At 35.4% G+C, this 15,556-nt stretch overlaps 1 protein-coding gene across 1 annotated transcript in view; it reads right to left on the bottom strand.

Moving 5' to 3' along the window:
- Positions 1-6,702: 6,702 nt before the first annotated feature.
- LOC134854180 (ganglioside GM2 activator-like) overlaps positions 6,703-15,556 on the bottom strand; it is a 41,208-nt gene continuing 32,354 nt past the window's right edge. Inside the window, exons 5-6 of the mRNA XM_063870329.1 lie at positions 7,454-7,596; positions 6,703-7,064 (exon numbers count right to left, since the gene is read on the bottom strand). Coding sequence (XP_063726399.1) covers positions 6,861-7,064; positions 7,454-7,596 — 347 coding nt within the window. The 3' untranslated portion in view covers positions 6,703-6,860. The remainder of the gene's footprint in view (positions 7,065-7,453; positions 7,597-15,556) is intronic.

Here is a 15,556-nt window from a genome sequence, read left to right as displayed (position 1 = left end):
TCAAAAAAAGATCTGCAAATTACCGCGATGGGTAAAATAAAACAAAACACATACAATTTCTAAGATCTAACAACTTCATATCGACGACTCCAGCTTCCTGGAGCTCTCTTCTCCAAGAACAAAACAAGAAATGATGCTCGCCAAATAACAACGACCAACATCCATCCTTCATTACAGATAGAAGATACAAGATTAAAAAACTCAGTAAACCCCGGATGGGTGGAACCAGATATAAACTATATTTATTATTGGTTATAAATTGGATATTTTATCTCTTAAAATATTTAATATTAACCATTCACGATCCATCTAACTAACAACCCACTTATTTGTAAGTGCTGAAATTACTTGTCATTTCAGCACCAGAGAGATTTGAATTTAACTTAGAAATTAGTTACCTCTCCAAGAGAACTTTAGCAATCGCAATAAGCCAGTATACACTAGATCTATTGAGCCTAGCAGAGACTAGTTAAAGACCCTGAGACTAGTAGAAATAAGAGTAAGATTAGGATCGGTATTAGACTAAGAAGTTGCACGAATCTATCCGGTCGAAAATAAGATAGAGTGACGAGCAGACGGTGTACCCTAGCCGAAATTACTCTATGATTTACACCTAGAACAAAGTCAAAGATGAACCTTTAAGCTCAATTTTATTTTTTAAAAACTTCGAAACAGCAGTAAAGTTTTATTTGAACATTTTTATTTGAACATTTGCTGCAGGATATTTGCAATATATTGATTTTCAGTACAAGTCTAAGCAAGAAACGTGTGCGCTCAATCTGAATAAACTGTATCAAACAAATTCACTTATGGGTATTTTTCGGTAAACACACACAACACGAACAGATAAGCATCTTAAACGGTTTTCAAAATCTAAGTCACAATATCATTTTGTATCGGTGCAAATTTTTGTATGATACTTTGGCCTAAGCTAGCCAAAACATCCGGTGATTTTCCTTGAGACAAAATACTCTTTCTGAAGGCCAGCCTTACTCAAGGCTGAACCGAATTGAACAAAAAAAACAGTGAAAATGGTCAAATAGGTAGATAACCATTTTTTGTATAATGATACATGAGCCCGTGTGAGACTCGAACCTAGCTGGAAAGGTGTACTTAGTTTTGGTACATTTAAAATAGTCCGCTCGGCAATCATGTCCTGTTTCATATGCATTTATACTCTAGTTAAATTTGCGTAGCAACATCCTCCGCCCCTGAAGCAGGAAGAACTGGAGCGAGCATAACGGCGGCCGAGTGAGTTCTTGCGTTGCGGTCTTAACAACGGCGGATTGTGCGCAACCGTTTTGTCCCTAATTTAGCTTAATGATTCAGGCGAGAGGGTAGTACCCGCGCTGATTAATGGGCTCAATCACCCATACAAGATTGCCCATCTTAAGCGTGATGTCAGACTGACTGTGCCACTTGACACGCTTATTCAGCGAGGGAACATATTCGCGAAGCCCACGAAACCAAATAGCACTAGCATTAGCATTCGACGTACCTTTTTTGTGCCCGAACAACAGCAACAACATTAACAACAACAACAAAACAACAAAAACAAAACGACCACAACAACAGCCACGGTTGAGCTGAAAAAGAAAACAGAGCGCTGGCGGTCCTAGGGGCTTCTGGATGGAAAAGTGGGCATGTCAGGAAAACTTTCCTGGCCACGCAGAGGAGCGTCCTGGACTACGCTGCGCTGGGTTGCCAACCCTGGCTTTCGAGGACTCAGCTGGACAGATTGACAGGGCCCAGAACAAGGCGCTGAGAAAAGTGAGTGGGCATGCCTGCTCCACCATTGTGGAAGCAGTCAGATGGGAAGCGAACGTCCCCAGCTATCTCACCACCACCAGAAGGCTCAGTGCAGTGTCCTGGGAGAAGGCGAAGCGAGTGCAGATCAACCACCCGAGAGAAGTAGCCAGAAGACCTGGCCTCCCTCACAGACTCACGAGAAGCAACTAGACGAAGCAACATAAGTCAAGAGAGCAGACCAGACGCGTCAGCCAGCAGCTTCCTGTCGAGATGGCGAACAGAGAGGTACCCAGGCAAGTGCAACCACCCTGCACAGAACGCAACAACCACTGGGAGGTGCACACTAAGGTTGAACGCGAGAATAGAACAGAGCAAGGAGCTGAGAAGGCACTGACGCTCATCACAGACTAAGGGGCGGACGTCGTAATTTACACCGACGGATCAGCTCCGGCAAGCACCAGCAACCGAAGGGCAGGAGTTGTCTTCATTAGAGGCGATCCAGAGAACCCGACAGTGGTGACTGAGATGAAGACCAAAAGCAGATAGCTGACGTCGCCCTGCGAAGAAAAAGTACAAGCGATGCTGAGCACGACGGATTGGATCAGAAACGCGGAGCCTGATGTCCCGACAACATTGATTTGCCTGGATAGTCAATCTCTGTTGCAGTTCCTAAATAGCAAATCTTCTGGTACAGATGAGCCCAGAAAGAACCTTATATTGCCTCGGCGGCGAAGACGATTATACAATGGATAACGAGCCAGGTGAATATACCCGTTAACGAGACGGCCGACACCCTTGCGAACGAAGCAACTACAAGTGAATATCCGCCACAACCCGTGTCTCTAGCAGCGGCAAGAGCCTAAATCAAGAAAACTATCACGGACAGTGCACCCTCACACCCAAAGTGGCCGCTGTTTATAGCAATTTTTCACGGAAGAAGGATAAGGAAGCCAGTAAAATGCAAAGAGACGCGATTGGTTGAGGTCCTGTCACCATGCAGCGTTTGGAGCATGCAGGAACCTGATGGACCCGTCGATTGTCTCTATGTTTGGAAGTAGTGATGAAGAAAGAGATACTGTAGAACACTGGCATGTCTTCCACGGCACGGCGGCAGCATATTTTGAACTCTTCGGATAGACGGTCACAAATCTCGACATTATGCAGAGTAACTAACCTTGACGATGGCGTTGGCAGTGAAGACGCTGCAATACGCGCGTTAACTGACGCCCCTCCGTATTCAACGATAAGACCAACAACAGCAACGACAAACACAACGTGTCAGGACACAATCATATGTGTTACGGTTGTCTTTCTTCGACTGAATGAACTCTTCTGCTCGCTGAAGCTTCTTTTCATCATAGATTGATTGCCCTTACTCGAAATTCGAGTTTTCAATTAAACCTGGGCTAGACCTTTAAAACCCATAATACCTGGGCTAAATTTTTTTGTCTTAAACATTGTTGGATCGGTCATCAAACAACTGCGACCAATCAGAAATATTTCCAGAAGTCTAAAATTTTGTTTTCCTTTACCAAATTGGTTTAATTAACATTTTTGCTTGTGACCTTTCATAAAACGTTGTAACGGTTTCTCAAATTTGCTCAAAATAGGTTTGTTTCAACTTTTTTACTCGCTTTAACATCTAAACTCTTACTAAAAAACCAGAAAAAAAGTTAATTGGGTTTTCACACTTGCGTTTTTTTAATTGGTTTTTCCAAAAGGTAATTTGCTGCTTCTACGTTTTGGAAGAAGGGGAATTAGAAAGCAAATTCAAGATTATAAGGCATATTTTGTTGCATTGCGACACCGGAATTGATCTCTGATAAAACGCTTCAACCAGTGTGAGCTTATTATGAAAGAGTAGTACTGATATTGCTACCCATTCACAGTATCACATTTGAGTAGATCTATCATATATATGTATGTTTGTATACTTAATTAAGATCAATTTTAGCATGAAAAGAGTACGAAGAATACTAGAAAGTTTAAGATTGATTTGGACCAAGTTTAAATCGAATCATGTTAAAATAAAAACCCAGCTAAAACAATTGATTTTTTCATCTTTAAATTGATTCGGCTTTTAGGGAGATTAAAACATTTTAAGTTGATTTAAGTCATTTTTTCTATTCGAATTTCATCAGTTTTGAGTTTGTATTGCGTTTGTTCAGTGCCTATCAAATTTCATTATGCATCCATAGCGTATTATAGAATAGTAAAAAGACTGAATTATTTTTTTAATGTTGATAATTTTTCATGTTTCATTGAATACTTTTGCTCAAAATGCGATCTGTGTTGAATAAATTTTTGATTGGTTGCATAGGTTTTTATTCAAAACCTGGTTTTCGATGATTTTTTTAAAAATCGTTTTATTGCATACTTTTGACAGCAATATTTGATTTATTGTGACCTTATTCTTGATTTGTTACTAAGGTTTTGCCCAAACTTTGATTTACATTGTTGAATTATTTTAGTTTTTGTTGCATATTTTTTATTTAGCTCAAAGATTCAAATCAACCATTTTGTTGATTTGTTCCATACTTTTTGCACAATATCTGATTTCAATAATAATTTTCGACAATTTCATTGTTATGTTTGGAGCTCAAATTTTTGTGTATTGTGACTTTTTTCTTGATTTGTTGCTTAGGTTTTTGCCAAAAATTTGATCTACATTGATGATTGTCTGTAATTTTAGTTGCTAGAATGTGAGCTCAAAATTTGATTTAAGACGACCATTTTCTTAATTTGTTTCATAGTTTTTTGCCCAATATCTGATTTCAATCACAGTTGTCGACTATTTCATTGTTAATTTATACTTTTGAGCTCAAAATTCTGTGTATTGTGACCTTTTTCTTTATTTTTTACTTAGCTTTTTGCCAAAAACTTGATCTACATTGATGAGTCTCTATATTTTCAGTTGCATATTTTTAAGCTCAAAATTTGATTTAAGTCGACAATTTTCTCAAATTGTTTCTTACGTTTTTGCCCAATATCTGATTTACAATAATAATTATCGAAATATTCATGCTCAAGACTTTACTTTTTGGAAATTTTATTTTGATTTGCCACTTAAGTTGTTGCCCAAAATCTGATTTAGGATGATGATATTCTATAATATTGTTCAAAATTTGATTTATATCGACCTTTTTATTGATTTGTTACAAGGGTCTGAAATATTTACGTCTGAACACATACGTCTGAAATATTTTTGGATCACTTCGAAATATTCATGCTCAGACTTTATTTTTAGGAACTTTTATCTTGATTTGCCACTTAAGCTGTTGCCCAAAATCTGATTTAGGATGATGATATTCTATAATATTGCTCAAAATTTGATTTATATTGACCTTTTTATTGATTTGTTACAAGGGTCTGAAATATTTACGTCTGAACACATACGTCTGACATATTTTTGGATCACTTCGAAATAGTTGTACAAAAAGTCTGAAAACGCTCGGATTGATTCCCACAAAAGAAAAATGTTTATCAAACAATTTGATACAAAAAATGCAAAACAATTCCATGCATAGGTTCTATGGAAAAAAATTATCATAAGATATCTGCTTGATTTTGGGCCACTTAAGTTGTTGCCCAAAATCTGATTTAGGATGATGATATTCTATAATATTGTTCAAAATTTGATTTCTATCGACCTTTTTATTGATTTGTTACATGAAATATTTACGTCTGAACACATACGTCTGAAATATTTTTGGATCACTTCGAAATAGTTGTACAAAAAGTCTGAAAACGCTCGGATTGATTCCCACAAAAGAAAAATGTTCATCAAACAATTTGATACAAAAAATGCAAAACAATTCCATGCATAGGTTCTATGGAAAAAAATTATCATACAATATCTGCTTGATTTTGGGCCACTTAAGTTGTTGCCCAAAATCTGATTTAGGATGATGATATTCTATAGTATTGTTCAAAATTTGATTTATATCGACCTTTTATTGATTTGTTACAAGGGTCTCAAATATTTACGTCTGAACACATACGTCTGAAATATTTTTGGATCACTTCGAAATAGTTGTACAAAAAGTCTGAAAAAGCTCGGATTGATTCCCACAAAAGAAAAATGTTTATCAAACAATTTCATACAAAAAATGCAAAACAATTCCATGCATAGGTTCTATGGAAAAAAAATTATCATACGATTTCCGTTTTTGAAAAATTCTATGATAAGCATTTTGTCCATACAAACATTTCAAATCTGGGAAAAATTTTTTATTTCTCATTTTAGTCGCTTAATCAATTTAACGCAAAAAAAAATTTTTATGCGTGCAAAATTTTCAAATTTTTGCTTATTACGTAGTCCACGAACAGTCTTTATACATTATAAAAATCAAAGATCAGACTGAAGATTTTCTGTGATAGAATAATTTGTACTTTTCAGTTTTAGATGATAAGATATAACCTAAATCTAATCGAAAAACAGTTTTAAAAGTTGAACTTTTCGAAACAGAGGCCTCGTAGCTATAAATGAAAAGTTACATTTTCTTGTTATAATTTTAAGTAAAAGTCAATTTGATCTGACTTGGCATCTAACAGTACGTAGTTATATCTGCAATTCAACGCTGTTTAACCTGTTGGTGTTATCATTTACGAAAACTTTTGGTTTTTGCGCTCAGGGCGAAACACAAATATAAAGCGAAACACAAAAAAGTTACAAGGAAAAAATGCTTATCATAAAGTTCCATTTGATATATTTTTTTTTCATCTCGATAATTTTTTCATTCAACATTTCTGCATTTTCTGATTAAAAAGAAATTCGGATCTCTTTATTTATTCCCACTTCCCTTTTGCAAATGGGGGAGATTCGTTACAAGTACAAAATTCTCATGCTCACAACTGTTGATTTATATCAGTATAGGGGGAGAGAAATTCGTTACTAGTTACCCTAGGAGGATGCGGTAAAAGAGGTCCAGAAATTCATACAAAAGTAAAAGATGTTTCCTATAATCATTAAAAATTTCTGAAATATATTTTAATAGCCCCTATAATTTGTAACATGATTTCCAAATAAGTTGCGAATATAATCACATCTTCGCCTCATTAGTGCTTGTCTCGTCTCAATTAGTTGTTCCATCGTTGTTTTCCCCCTTTTTCTATTTCTTCGCTTGGACCACCGTAAAGGTGATGTCCACGCACCCGATTACCTCCTCTTTGAGTGTCAGCTGGGCGTTGACCTGGTACTGACCCTGAAGGGGTAAGTTCACATCTGGTTTGGGGATCTGGATCTGCAGTTGTTTCACTTCGTAGATCCTTTTTTGCAAAGGACATTTACAGGGTAAGTCAAGGTCACTCAACTCCTATAACATAACTTGAAATTGTTTGTTTTTGATGTTATGAAATTTAGAAAATAGTCAACTTGAAATGTTCTGTTCTCAGGAAAACCAAATTTTTCTAAAAAACTGAATACCGTTTTAACTTTAAAATGTAATAGTTCGCTAATGATGCTGTTTTGCACCCCTTTTTTCTAGCTTCAAATGAGCTAAATTGTCTTATCTGGGTTCAAATGTTTTTTTTGTGTGTGTGTGTAAAATTCTTTAGTTTTATTGAATTTAATATATAAATGTACATAAATGTACCAAATAACATAAATAAAAACAGTGTTGTTGTTAATGTGGGGCGCTAGTTTGCTTTGCATAAAAAAGGGGGCTTGCTTTGAATAAAAAGGGGGCTTGAAAATGACGTTTACTTTCGGACAGGGGGTGTTGTCTGGCTGGTCGGCATTAGGGAGTAGTTGACAAACGTCTTCATAGAAGCAGCTGCCGATATTGTCTGAAGTGCAGGGGATGTTGATCCAGTGGCCGAAAAACATCTTCTGCATCACCACTGTCGCTGAAAACAAACAAGACACTTCAAAATAGGACGAAACTCCAACTGGCTTATATATCCCCCACATGTGTAAATGCTAGTACTAAGTGATATAAATTGCGTGCAGAAGTGCATTAGATGAACCTGCTTAATTTTGCTCAATTCAATAGATAATTTTACCCAATTGTGATATTGCAAACTCACGCATATGAATAAAAACCAAGAAATTCAGGTGACACATCTTATTAATTCAATCAATTTTTTTTAATACTTGAATATATTTAGTTAAAAACTAATATTTGGAGTCGTATTTTGTTTTCCTATATTGAACCGCGAATTTATAAAACTCAATACTGAGAAAAATTTGAAAACAAATCAACCATGCCTGTTTTTCTCAAAAAAACTTTTGGTTTAGTCAAATCGCCCCCCTGCCGACCCAAAGGGACCCCCTTTGATACTTTTTCAGAAAACCATTTTTGGCCGACCGACCCTAAAATTTTTCTAAAGGCGCCTTTGGCGCCAATATATACTAACTTTGAGGGGGAGCGCGCGCCAAAAAAACGCAATTTTTTGTCAAAATTTTTCAAAAAGTGCCCAAAAACGGCTTTTTTGACTGTTTTTTTCAAAAAATTTCCTGCGGCGCAGAAAATTTAGCCAAAATAGGGTCAAAAAAGTGCTTGGGAAAGCTCGAAAAATCAATTTGGTCGGCCTAAAAAAAAGACGTCAAAATTTTCGATTTTTTTTTTTTGAAAATCCGTCCCCCCCTCGAGAAAATCCTAGATCCGCCCCTGGTTATAATGGAATTTTGTGTTCTAAAATATTATCAAAATAATCAATTCCCTTGTTGCACTCCGACAACAAAACGGAATATAAAATTGTTTATAATTCTTTGTTTCTATCAAAATTAAATTGAAATACTATCCATTTAAAATCACTTAAGAGGGATTTTTTACATTTTAATTTGGTTTCGAGTCGTGCATAATTTTGCAAAAAATTCTGCATTTATCTGAAAAGCTGAACCATCTGAACCACCCTCTCCCCGCCTAAAATACTACCCCACCCCACCCCCGACTTGAATCAGCAACTCCCCCCTCCATCCACGTGGTCCACCTGCCATTTCTTTCAGTAACTTTTTTCTGAAAGAACAGACGGACAGAAATGCTATTTGGCCGTTTTCAATTTTTTCCCTATTTTCCCAAAAATTTTGGCCTCAGCATTTTTCGGCACGCATTTCCTTGCAAAGTATTCCATTTTCAACTTTATCCAGCCTCCCGCCCTAAAATTTAAAACGAACAAAATTAAGAAATAGAGTAATATAAAAAGTAACAAAAATGAAAGTTGTGCAGAAAAAAATTAAACATAAGGCAGCAAACTTTAGCTTTGAACGTAAAAAACACTTCATGAGCGTCTCAAAAAAGTGGAAAAGTCAATTAAAATAGAGTTTCCCTGTCTTTATCTAGCAAAGTCAAAAACAATTTATTATAATCGATTTGCTAGAAAAAATGATAGCAATAAAATCCATTTTTGATTGAAAATAACAATTATTTTCACTTCTATAGGAACTGACAACAAAACTCGTTTTTAATACTGTTTTACCCTTAGAACTCCAGTGCGAATTGAGGCTCTTTCCTATTTTTTGAAATTATCATAAAAAATACCTGCGTCTACTGAAAAACTTCAATACCTGACCAGACATAATTTTGGAACATCAAAATCTGGTCCATCTGAAGGCAGTTATTATATATTTTTTTCTCAACAATACCAAAACAAACCGGAAAACATCTGCGTTTTGACAAAAGTTTTTAAATGTTGAATCAATGAAAGCCTAGAGCAGATACAGTTCCGAATAAAATAGCCATTCAAAAAAAATAAAGTGTAAGAAGAGCCGTATTGTCGAACAAGAATAATTTTTCTGACATTTGTTTTAAAACTGAGAAGTAACAAACCGGAAAACATCTGCATTTTGACAACATTTTTTTACATGTTGAAGCAATGAAAGCCTAGAACAGATACAGTTTTGAGGAAAATAGCCATAAAAAAAGTGTAAGAAGAGCCCTATTGTCGAACAAGAATAATTTCTCTGAAATTTTTTTTAAAAATGAGAATTAAAGTGAAAAATTTCTTTTTTTTTTGTGAGAGAAATTCAAAGTTATAGTGATTACTTTGCATTTATCGGGGCTGAATTGTACAACAAAACAATTTGGACAGAAAAGATTGTAATCCGTCAGCAGCAATCATCCATTTTGACAGAAATCGAAATAAATTGTATCGTTGATCTCATCAAAAAATTGAAAAAAAAAACAGCACCGCCACGTTAGCAACACTATTCCAGAAAAAAATTTAAAGGATATTGCAATAACATCGTCATTATAAATCAGGAACCTACACATACGGTTTGGAAATGGTAATAATTGTGCTAACTTTTCAAATTTTAATTGATGCTACCTCAAACAATAAATCATTTCAATTTTAACAGTCTGTTTAAACATTTAGACAAGCTTAATCAAAAGCAGACAAGTTTGAAATAATCGGGCACACTCAGTTTGGTTGCAGATCCAAAGAAGAAATGCAGACGCCGTCATTACACTGTTAGAAGATGTTCCAACGCTGTTATCGAACAAAACGCTAAATGATCAAAAGACTTAAGTAAACACCATAAACGTTCCTGATATGGTTGAAAAAACTAGTGTGGGAATTTTGAGGGCCTGTCTTGAATTTTTGGCAAGCCTACCCTGGCACTCACTCGTTATCAGTACACCGAGACAAATTTTACAAAATCAAACTCAAATTACTGTTATTGGGGCATCTTAGGGATCTATTCATGGCCCAGTTTCTTTCTCTCTATGCATAAATGTTTCTAAGACTTTCACGTTAGACTTCGGGATTTTTTTTATTGCAGATGACACTGTTCTAAAATCCACAATCAAAAAACTTATTTGCTCTCAGACATCAATCGCTTTTACTGGAAGTAAAAAATTGGTTAACAAGAACAAATTCAAAAATAATATCATAAAACCTAAGACGATGAGCCTCCTGAAGACTCAAAAAAGGAAAAAGAAAACTTCAAATTTCTCTCAAACCTCAAGAAACGTCAAATTTCTCTCAATGAAATTGAAATAGAAAAAGTAGTACGTTTTCAATATCTTTGTTTTCATCTTGATAGCAAAATAAACTTTCATCAGCACATTGATCATAAAAATATGCAATTTCGAAAAAAAATTTCAATTGAACAAAATTCATTACTACAGCCATTAAAATTTGCTGATGAAGTTTATGTTCAATCAATCCTCCATTATTTTTAACCAATCATCCGAAATTTAGTCGATATTATAAATGTAATTAATGTCACAAGGCTAATTGCAATCATTTTTTACAAGCGAGGGAAACATGAAAAAGTAATGGAAATGCATAACACAATATCTCAAAATTTGGAGATTAATAAAACAATCTGAACAAAATCTGATCTTTTAAACACAAAAATAGGAGACAAATCATTAAATCCTTCAGGAGTTTTTCATTGCCAGATCTGAGAGCCGTAAAGTTTTTGATCTTCTGGATGCCAGACAAGAAGAAAGTCAGTTTTCTTCTGGTATATTACCCGAATCAAAATGCAGCCGATCGGAAAAATAGTTAGACGTTTAATCATAGAAAAAAAGGAATTGATCCGATTATTTTCAGGTTTAGATAAGTTCAAGCAGGCCACTATAAGGTCTAAACAGATCCAAACTTCTTTTCACTTTAAGCTAGATTTTATTTTACAATTTTATTCACAGTGGCAGTTATTAGTTTCTGATTGTTTGTCCTTTTTTTGAAAATTTTTTTAACTGCCATCGTGTTACGCCGATAGAAAGCATAAGTTTTTTCAAATTTTACCAAAATTTAAACAACGAGTTGAATCATCGCTTCAAAGACACAAGCAAAAATTGGCAAAAAAGCATTTTATAAATTAAAAATACAACTGAATCGTGCAAATTTTTGCATTTAATTTTTCAAAGTAGGTTTGAAAAAAAATATGTACCATAAAAAACTTAAGTTTTGTTCTTAAATTTTAACGGAGAAGATTCTTATATTTGTGTGTATGAAGTGTGCGTGTGCGTGTGATTGCGTGTGAGTGTGTGTGTGTGTTTATGTGTGTGTGTAAACTAATTTCAGAACAACTGATTTCAGACTGTGGCTCTTTTTCCTTTTCGCCCCCACCTGCAAAATTTTACTAGTGAAGTTTTGTTCACTTTATCCGAATGTTACAAAAATTGGCATGCGAACAAATTAGGCCATGACAAACATTTTTGGTCATCATAATTAACCTTGTAAAACTCCTCGTTACACCATAAAATTGACTCTTATGTGAGGTGGGGGGAAAAGGAAAAAGAGCCCAGACTGTCCATAGACAACTCAAACTTGATTATACACAAAAACATAATTAAATTTTGGCGCACGCTCCCCTCAGGGATTCGACCCCCTGCCGCCCTAAAGGGTCCCCCCTTTGTACTATTTTGAGATATCCATTTTTGGTGACGGAACCTAGAAATTTCGGCCAAAACCGGGTCTTTGCAGTGCTTTGGGAGAGCTTAGAAAATCAATTTGGTCGACCCGCTTCCTCCTTGAGAAAATCCGCTTCCTCCTTGAGAAAATCCTAGATCTGCCCCTGGCGCGCATAATTTTCCAAATTACCAAGATTCAAACCCCAAAATTTAACAAAAAACGACACATGTTAAAAAAACACTTTTCACAACTGAACTAAGGGATTCGATATCTTCAAAAGGTACATAATTTGACTGAATAAAAAAACCGTCCAAGCGTAGCTGTTCGGCATTTGTTCTAAAATCAAAACAAACATGTTGTGGTAACAGAATTTTTCTCGCATTTCTGAATAAGATTGCGTCCATTGACATTCGTTAAAATCAATAATTTTCCCTCAATTCATATCAAAATAGTTTCTCAGCCGGATTATTTGATACCATGCGTATCGTTGAAAAAAAATTAAAACAAACCGATTTATAAACTCGTTATTTTTAACAATAGCAACAGTAGAAGAATTTGATTTGAGATACATACTGTTTCATTAGACCACACCAAAAAGGTGGACTCAAGTTACCTAGTCAGGAACTTAAAGAGCCCACGGACCTAATTTTCTGGCAGGAGCCATCCAAGGAAGTCCATGAAAACCAGGCTTGGCCACCTGATTGGTACCCGTCCAGGAAATTAACCGTTTTTTCAAAACTGTTTTAAAAAAAAACTTTATTCGCCGCCAAATCAGTTTTATAAATTTCAAAATTATATATTACATGCAACGTTTTTTTTTCGTGTATAACGCAGTCTTGACTAAAACTTCTACATAAAATAAGTAAAAGTCGTATTTTTTTATATCAATCGGCTTTCAAATTTTCCAAACCGTTTTTTGAAGTACAAGCTTGCTATGCTAGCCACATAAAAAAAATTAGGGTTTGTTGTCATAATTTTGAGCCAGTTTTTCTGCGAGATACCTGCCGATTATCCTGGTTCTTAGCAAAACTCATTGAAAACCAACCCTGAACGCCTAGATTGCCCAAAGAAGTCCAGGACAATCCCTGCAAGACTTTGGACATAGTTTTCTCCTGGTTAGCCCTTGACCCAGGGATGGCTTCAAGGGTGGACTCCCATGAATAGGTAGTTTGGGTAGGAATTTGATCAGTGTCTTTTTAACGCAAATTCAAGTTCCACTAAAAGCGTTAAATAGGGTCAAGCCATAAATTACAATTAAAATTTTTCGGGTGTGATTTGAACTCTTAAGAGCTGTTTCAAGAAACTTATCTCTCAATTTTTGCACTGAGAAAAATTGGTTTTAATACTGCCGTTATCAGACTTTTTGATATTTACATTCAGCAGGGATTCAATTGCTCCTCTCCAAAATATTTATTAACAAAATTTTCAATCCATAATAAGGCTAATTTTTAATGAAATTTAAACCAGACAGCTCCTATCAGGGCGAAGCCTTGAATGTTCCGACTTCCTTTCTTGGTATATGGAGCAGCAATAACAAGAAAAAATTATTTACGCCATATTAAGTAGAAAAAAGATAGATTTCGCTCCTAGCAACAAATCATACAAGACTGCTCGTATCAGGGCGAAGCACGGAACGTTCCGACTGCCTTTTAAGGTCTATGGAGCAGTAATAAGATGAAAAACTTAAATTTAATAAAATATAATTGGAAAAAAAATGAGATTTTTTGTAAAAACATCCCCCCACACGTCATATTAAGTACAAAGTGATAGATTTTGCTCCAATTAACAATTCAATTATGGCATATAAGCTTCCTTGAACCAATTTGGAAACATTTCTCAGATGGATTAAGTCTCGCTTACGCGTTATAATATCGTGCGGTAATTGTCCCAAATTGGCCAAAATAGCAATCTTTAAACCCCCATAATTTTAGGAAAAATGATCACAAGTGAAATATTTTTTTTTTCAAATTTAAGCTCAGGACAACAAAAGAATAGCTTTCGAATGATATTATAAAATTCCTTCAAAAATGGCTAATTAAAAAGTCGAAAATTGGCTGAAAAAACCCACCCCGAGCACAAATATTCCGTTACTTTCGTTACGAAAGTCGGAACAATAAGGCGCCCGCACTTGAGTTCCATTGATAGTTATTGATTATATTGTCGTTTTATAGTCAGTGTCTATGAAATTACAAAAATAATTGGATATAATCCATAAAAAATGGATTATAATCCATTAATTTTTATATCAATTTAATTCATTACAATCGATTATAATCCATTAAAATTTATACAAAACATTTTCTTATAATTTTATGCCAATATAATCCCTTATGGTCGGTTGTAATCAAATATAATGGATTTTTTCAAAAGGTTAGTCATGAAAATTACCTGTTTAGTGCAGTTGCTACGCATTAGGTTTCATAAAAAGTTACATATCACTTTTCATTTTTTTTATAATAGTTTTTGTCTTATATACTCCGTTTACTCCCTTCCTGTTTATCCCCTCCCCCTCCCCCTGTTTACCCCCTCCGCTGTTTACCCCCTCCCCTGTTACCACTACCATTATCCTCCCTGCATACACCCCCCGTTTACTCCCCCCTCCCACCTCCCTGCCAATTCACCACAACCTCTATTCGTCCCCTTTATGGGGAAGTATTTATTGCTAGATTTGGGGAGAGGAGTTTCTGATTTAAACCCCCCTTCCAAAAAAAATTAACCCTCATCAATTTGCCCTCACTATTTTTAATTTAACCCCCCCCCCCGTTTACTGAACGTCGGGTCGGGGGGGGGGGGGGGGGGGTTGGTGTAGCGTAACCTGAACAACTGAGTCGAATCCCTCCCCCGTCCCCGTTCAAAATGGTAAGCAAACTGGTAAGCAAATTATAATGGATTTTAAATGGATTATAATCCAACATAATGGATTTCTTATTGATTATATTCCATTATAATGGATTTTAATGGATTGTGTTTTTACGAAAACAATCGACTATAATGACAATACAATCGATTTCGTGGTCTAAATTTGCCACAAAAATGGGCTATAATGACAAAATTTTAGAAAATAATTTTCCATTTTAATCGATTATTATCCATGAAACTCCGGTGCGGTCATATAAGGTTCATCTAACCAATTTGAGCAATTTCTGGCTCTTTTCCAGTTCCCCCCCCCCTTTGATTTTTCTGGAACTTTAATATACGAATACTTATTTAAAATGGCTTTTCATGTTATAAACTGCATTAAAACGTGTCGGCGTGACCAGGTGAACAAATTTTGGCTCTTTTTCCTTCCCCCCCCCCCCCCACTTGCAAATTTTTATATTTGAAGTAAATGTTCACTTTGTCCGATTGTCATGAAAATTGATTTGCAGACTAGTTAGGCCATGACAAACATATTTGGTCATCATAATTAACCTTGTAAAAACACTCGTTAGACCATAAAATTCATATTTCAGTGAGGTGGGGGGGAGGTCTGGGGGGGGGGGGTTGAACGAAAAAAAGCCCA

This window comes from Symsagittifera roscoffensis, chromosome 9 (assembly GCF_963678635.1).
Source record: "Symsagittifera roscoffensis chromosome 9, txSymRosc1.1, whole genome shotgun sequence".
Taxonomy (NCBI): Eukaryota; Metazoa; Xenacoelomorpha; order Acoela; family Convolutidae; genus Symsagittifera; species Symsagittifera roscoffensis.
Note: the sequence above shows the minus strand (reverse complement) of the source record. Positions and strands in the feature narration are given on the sequence as shown.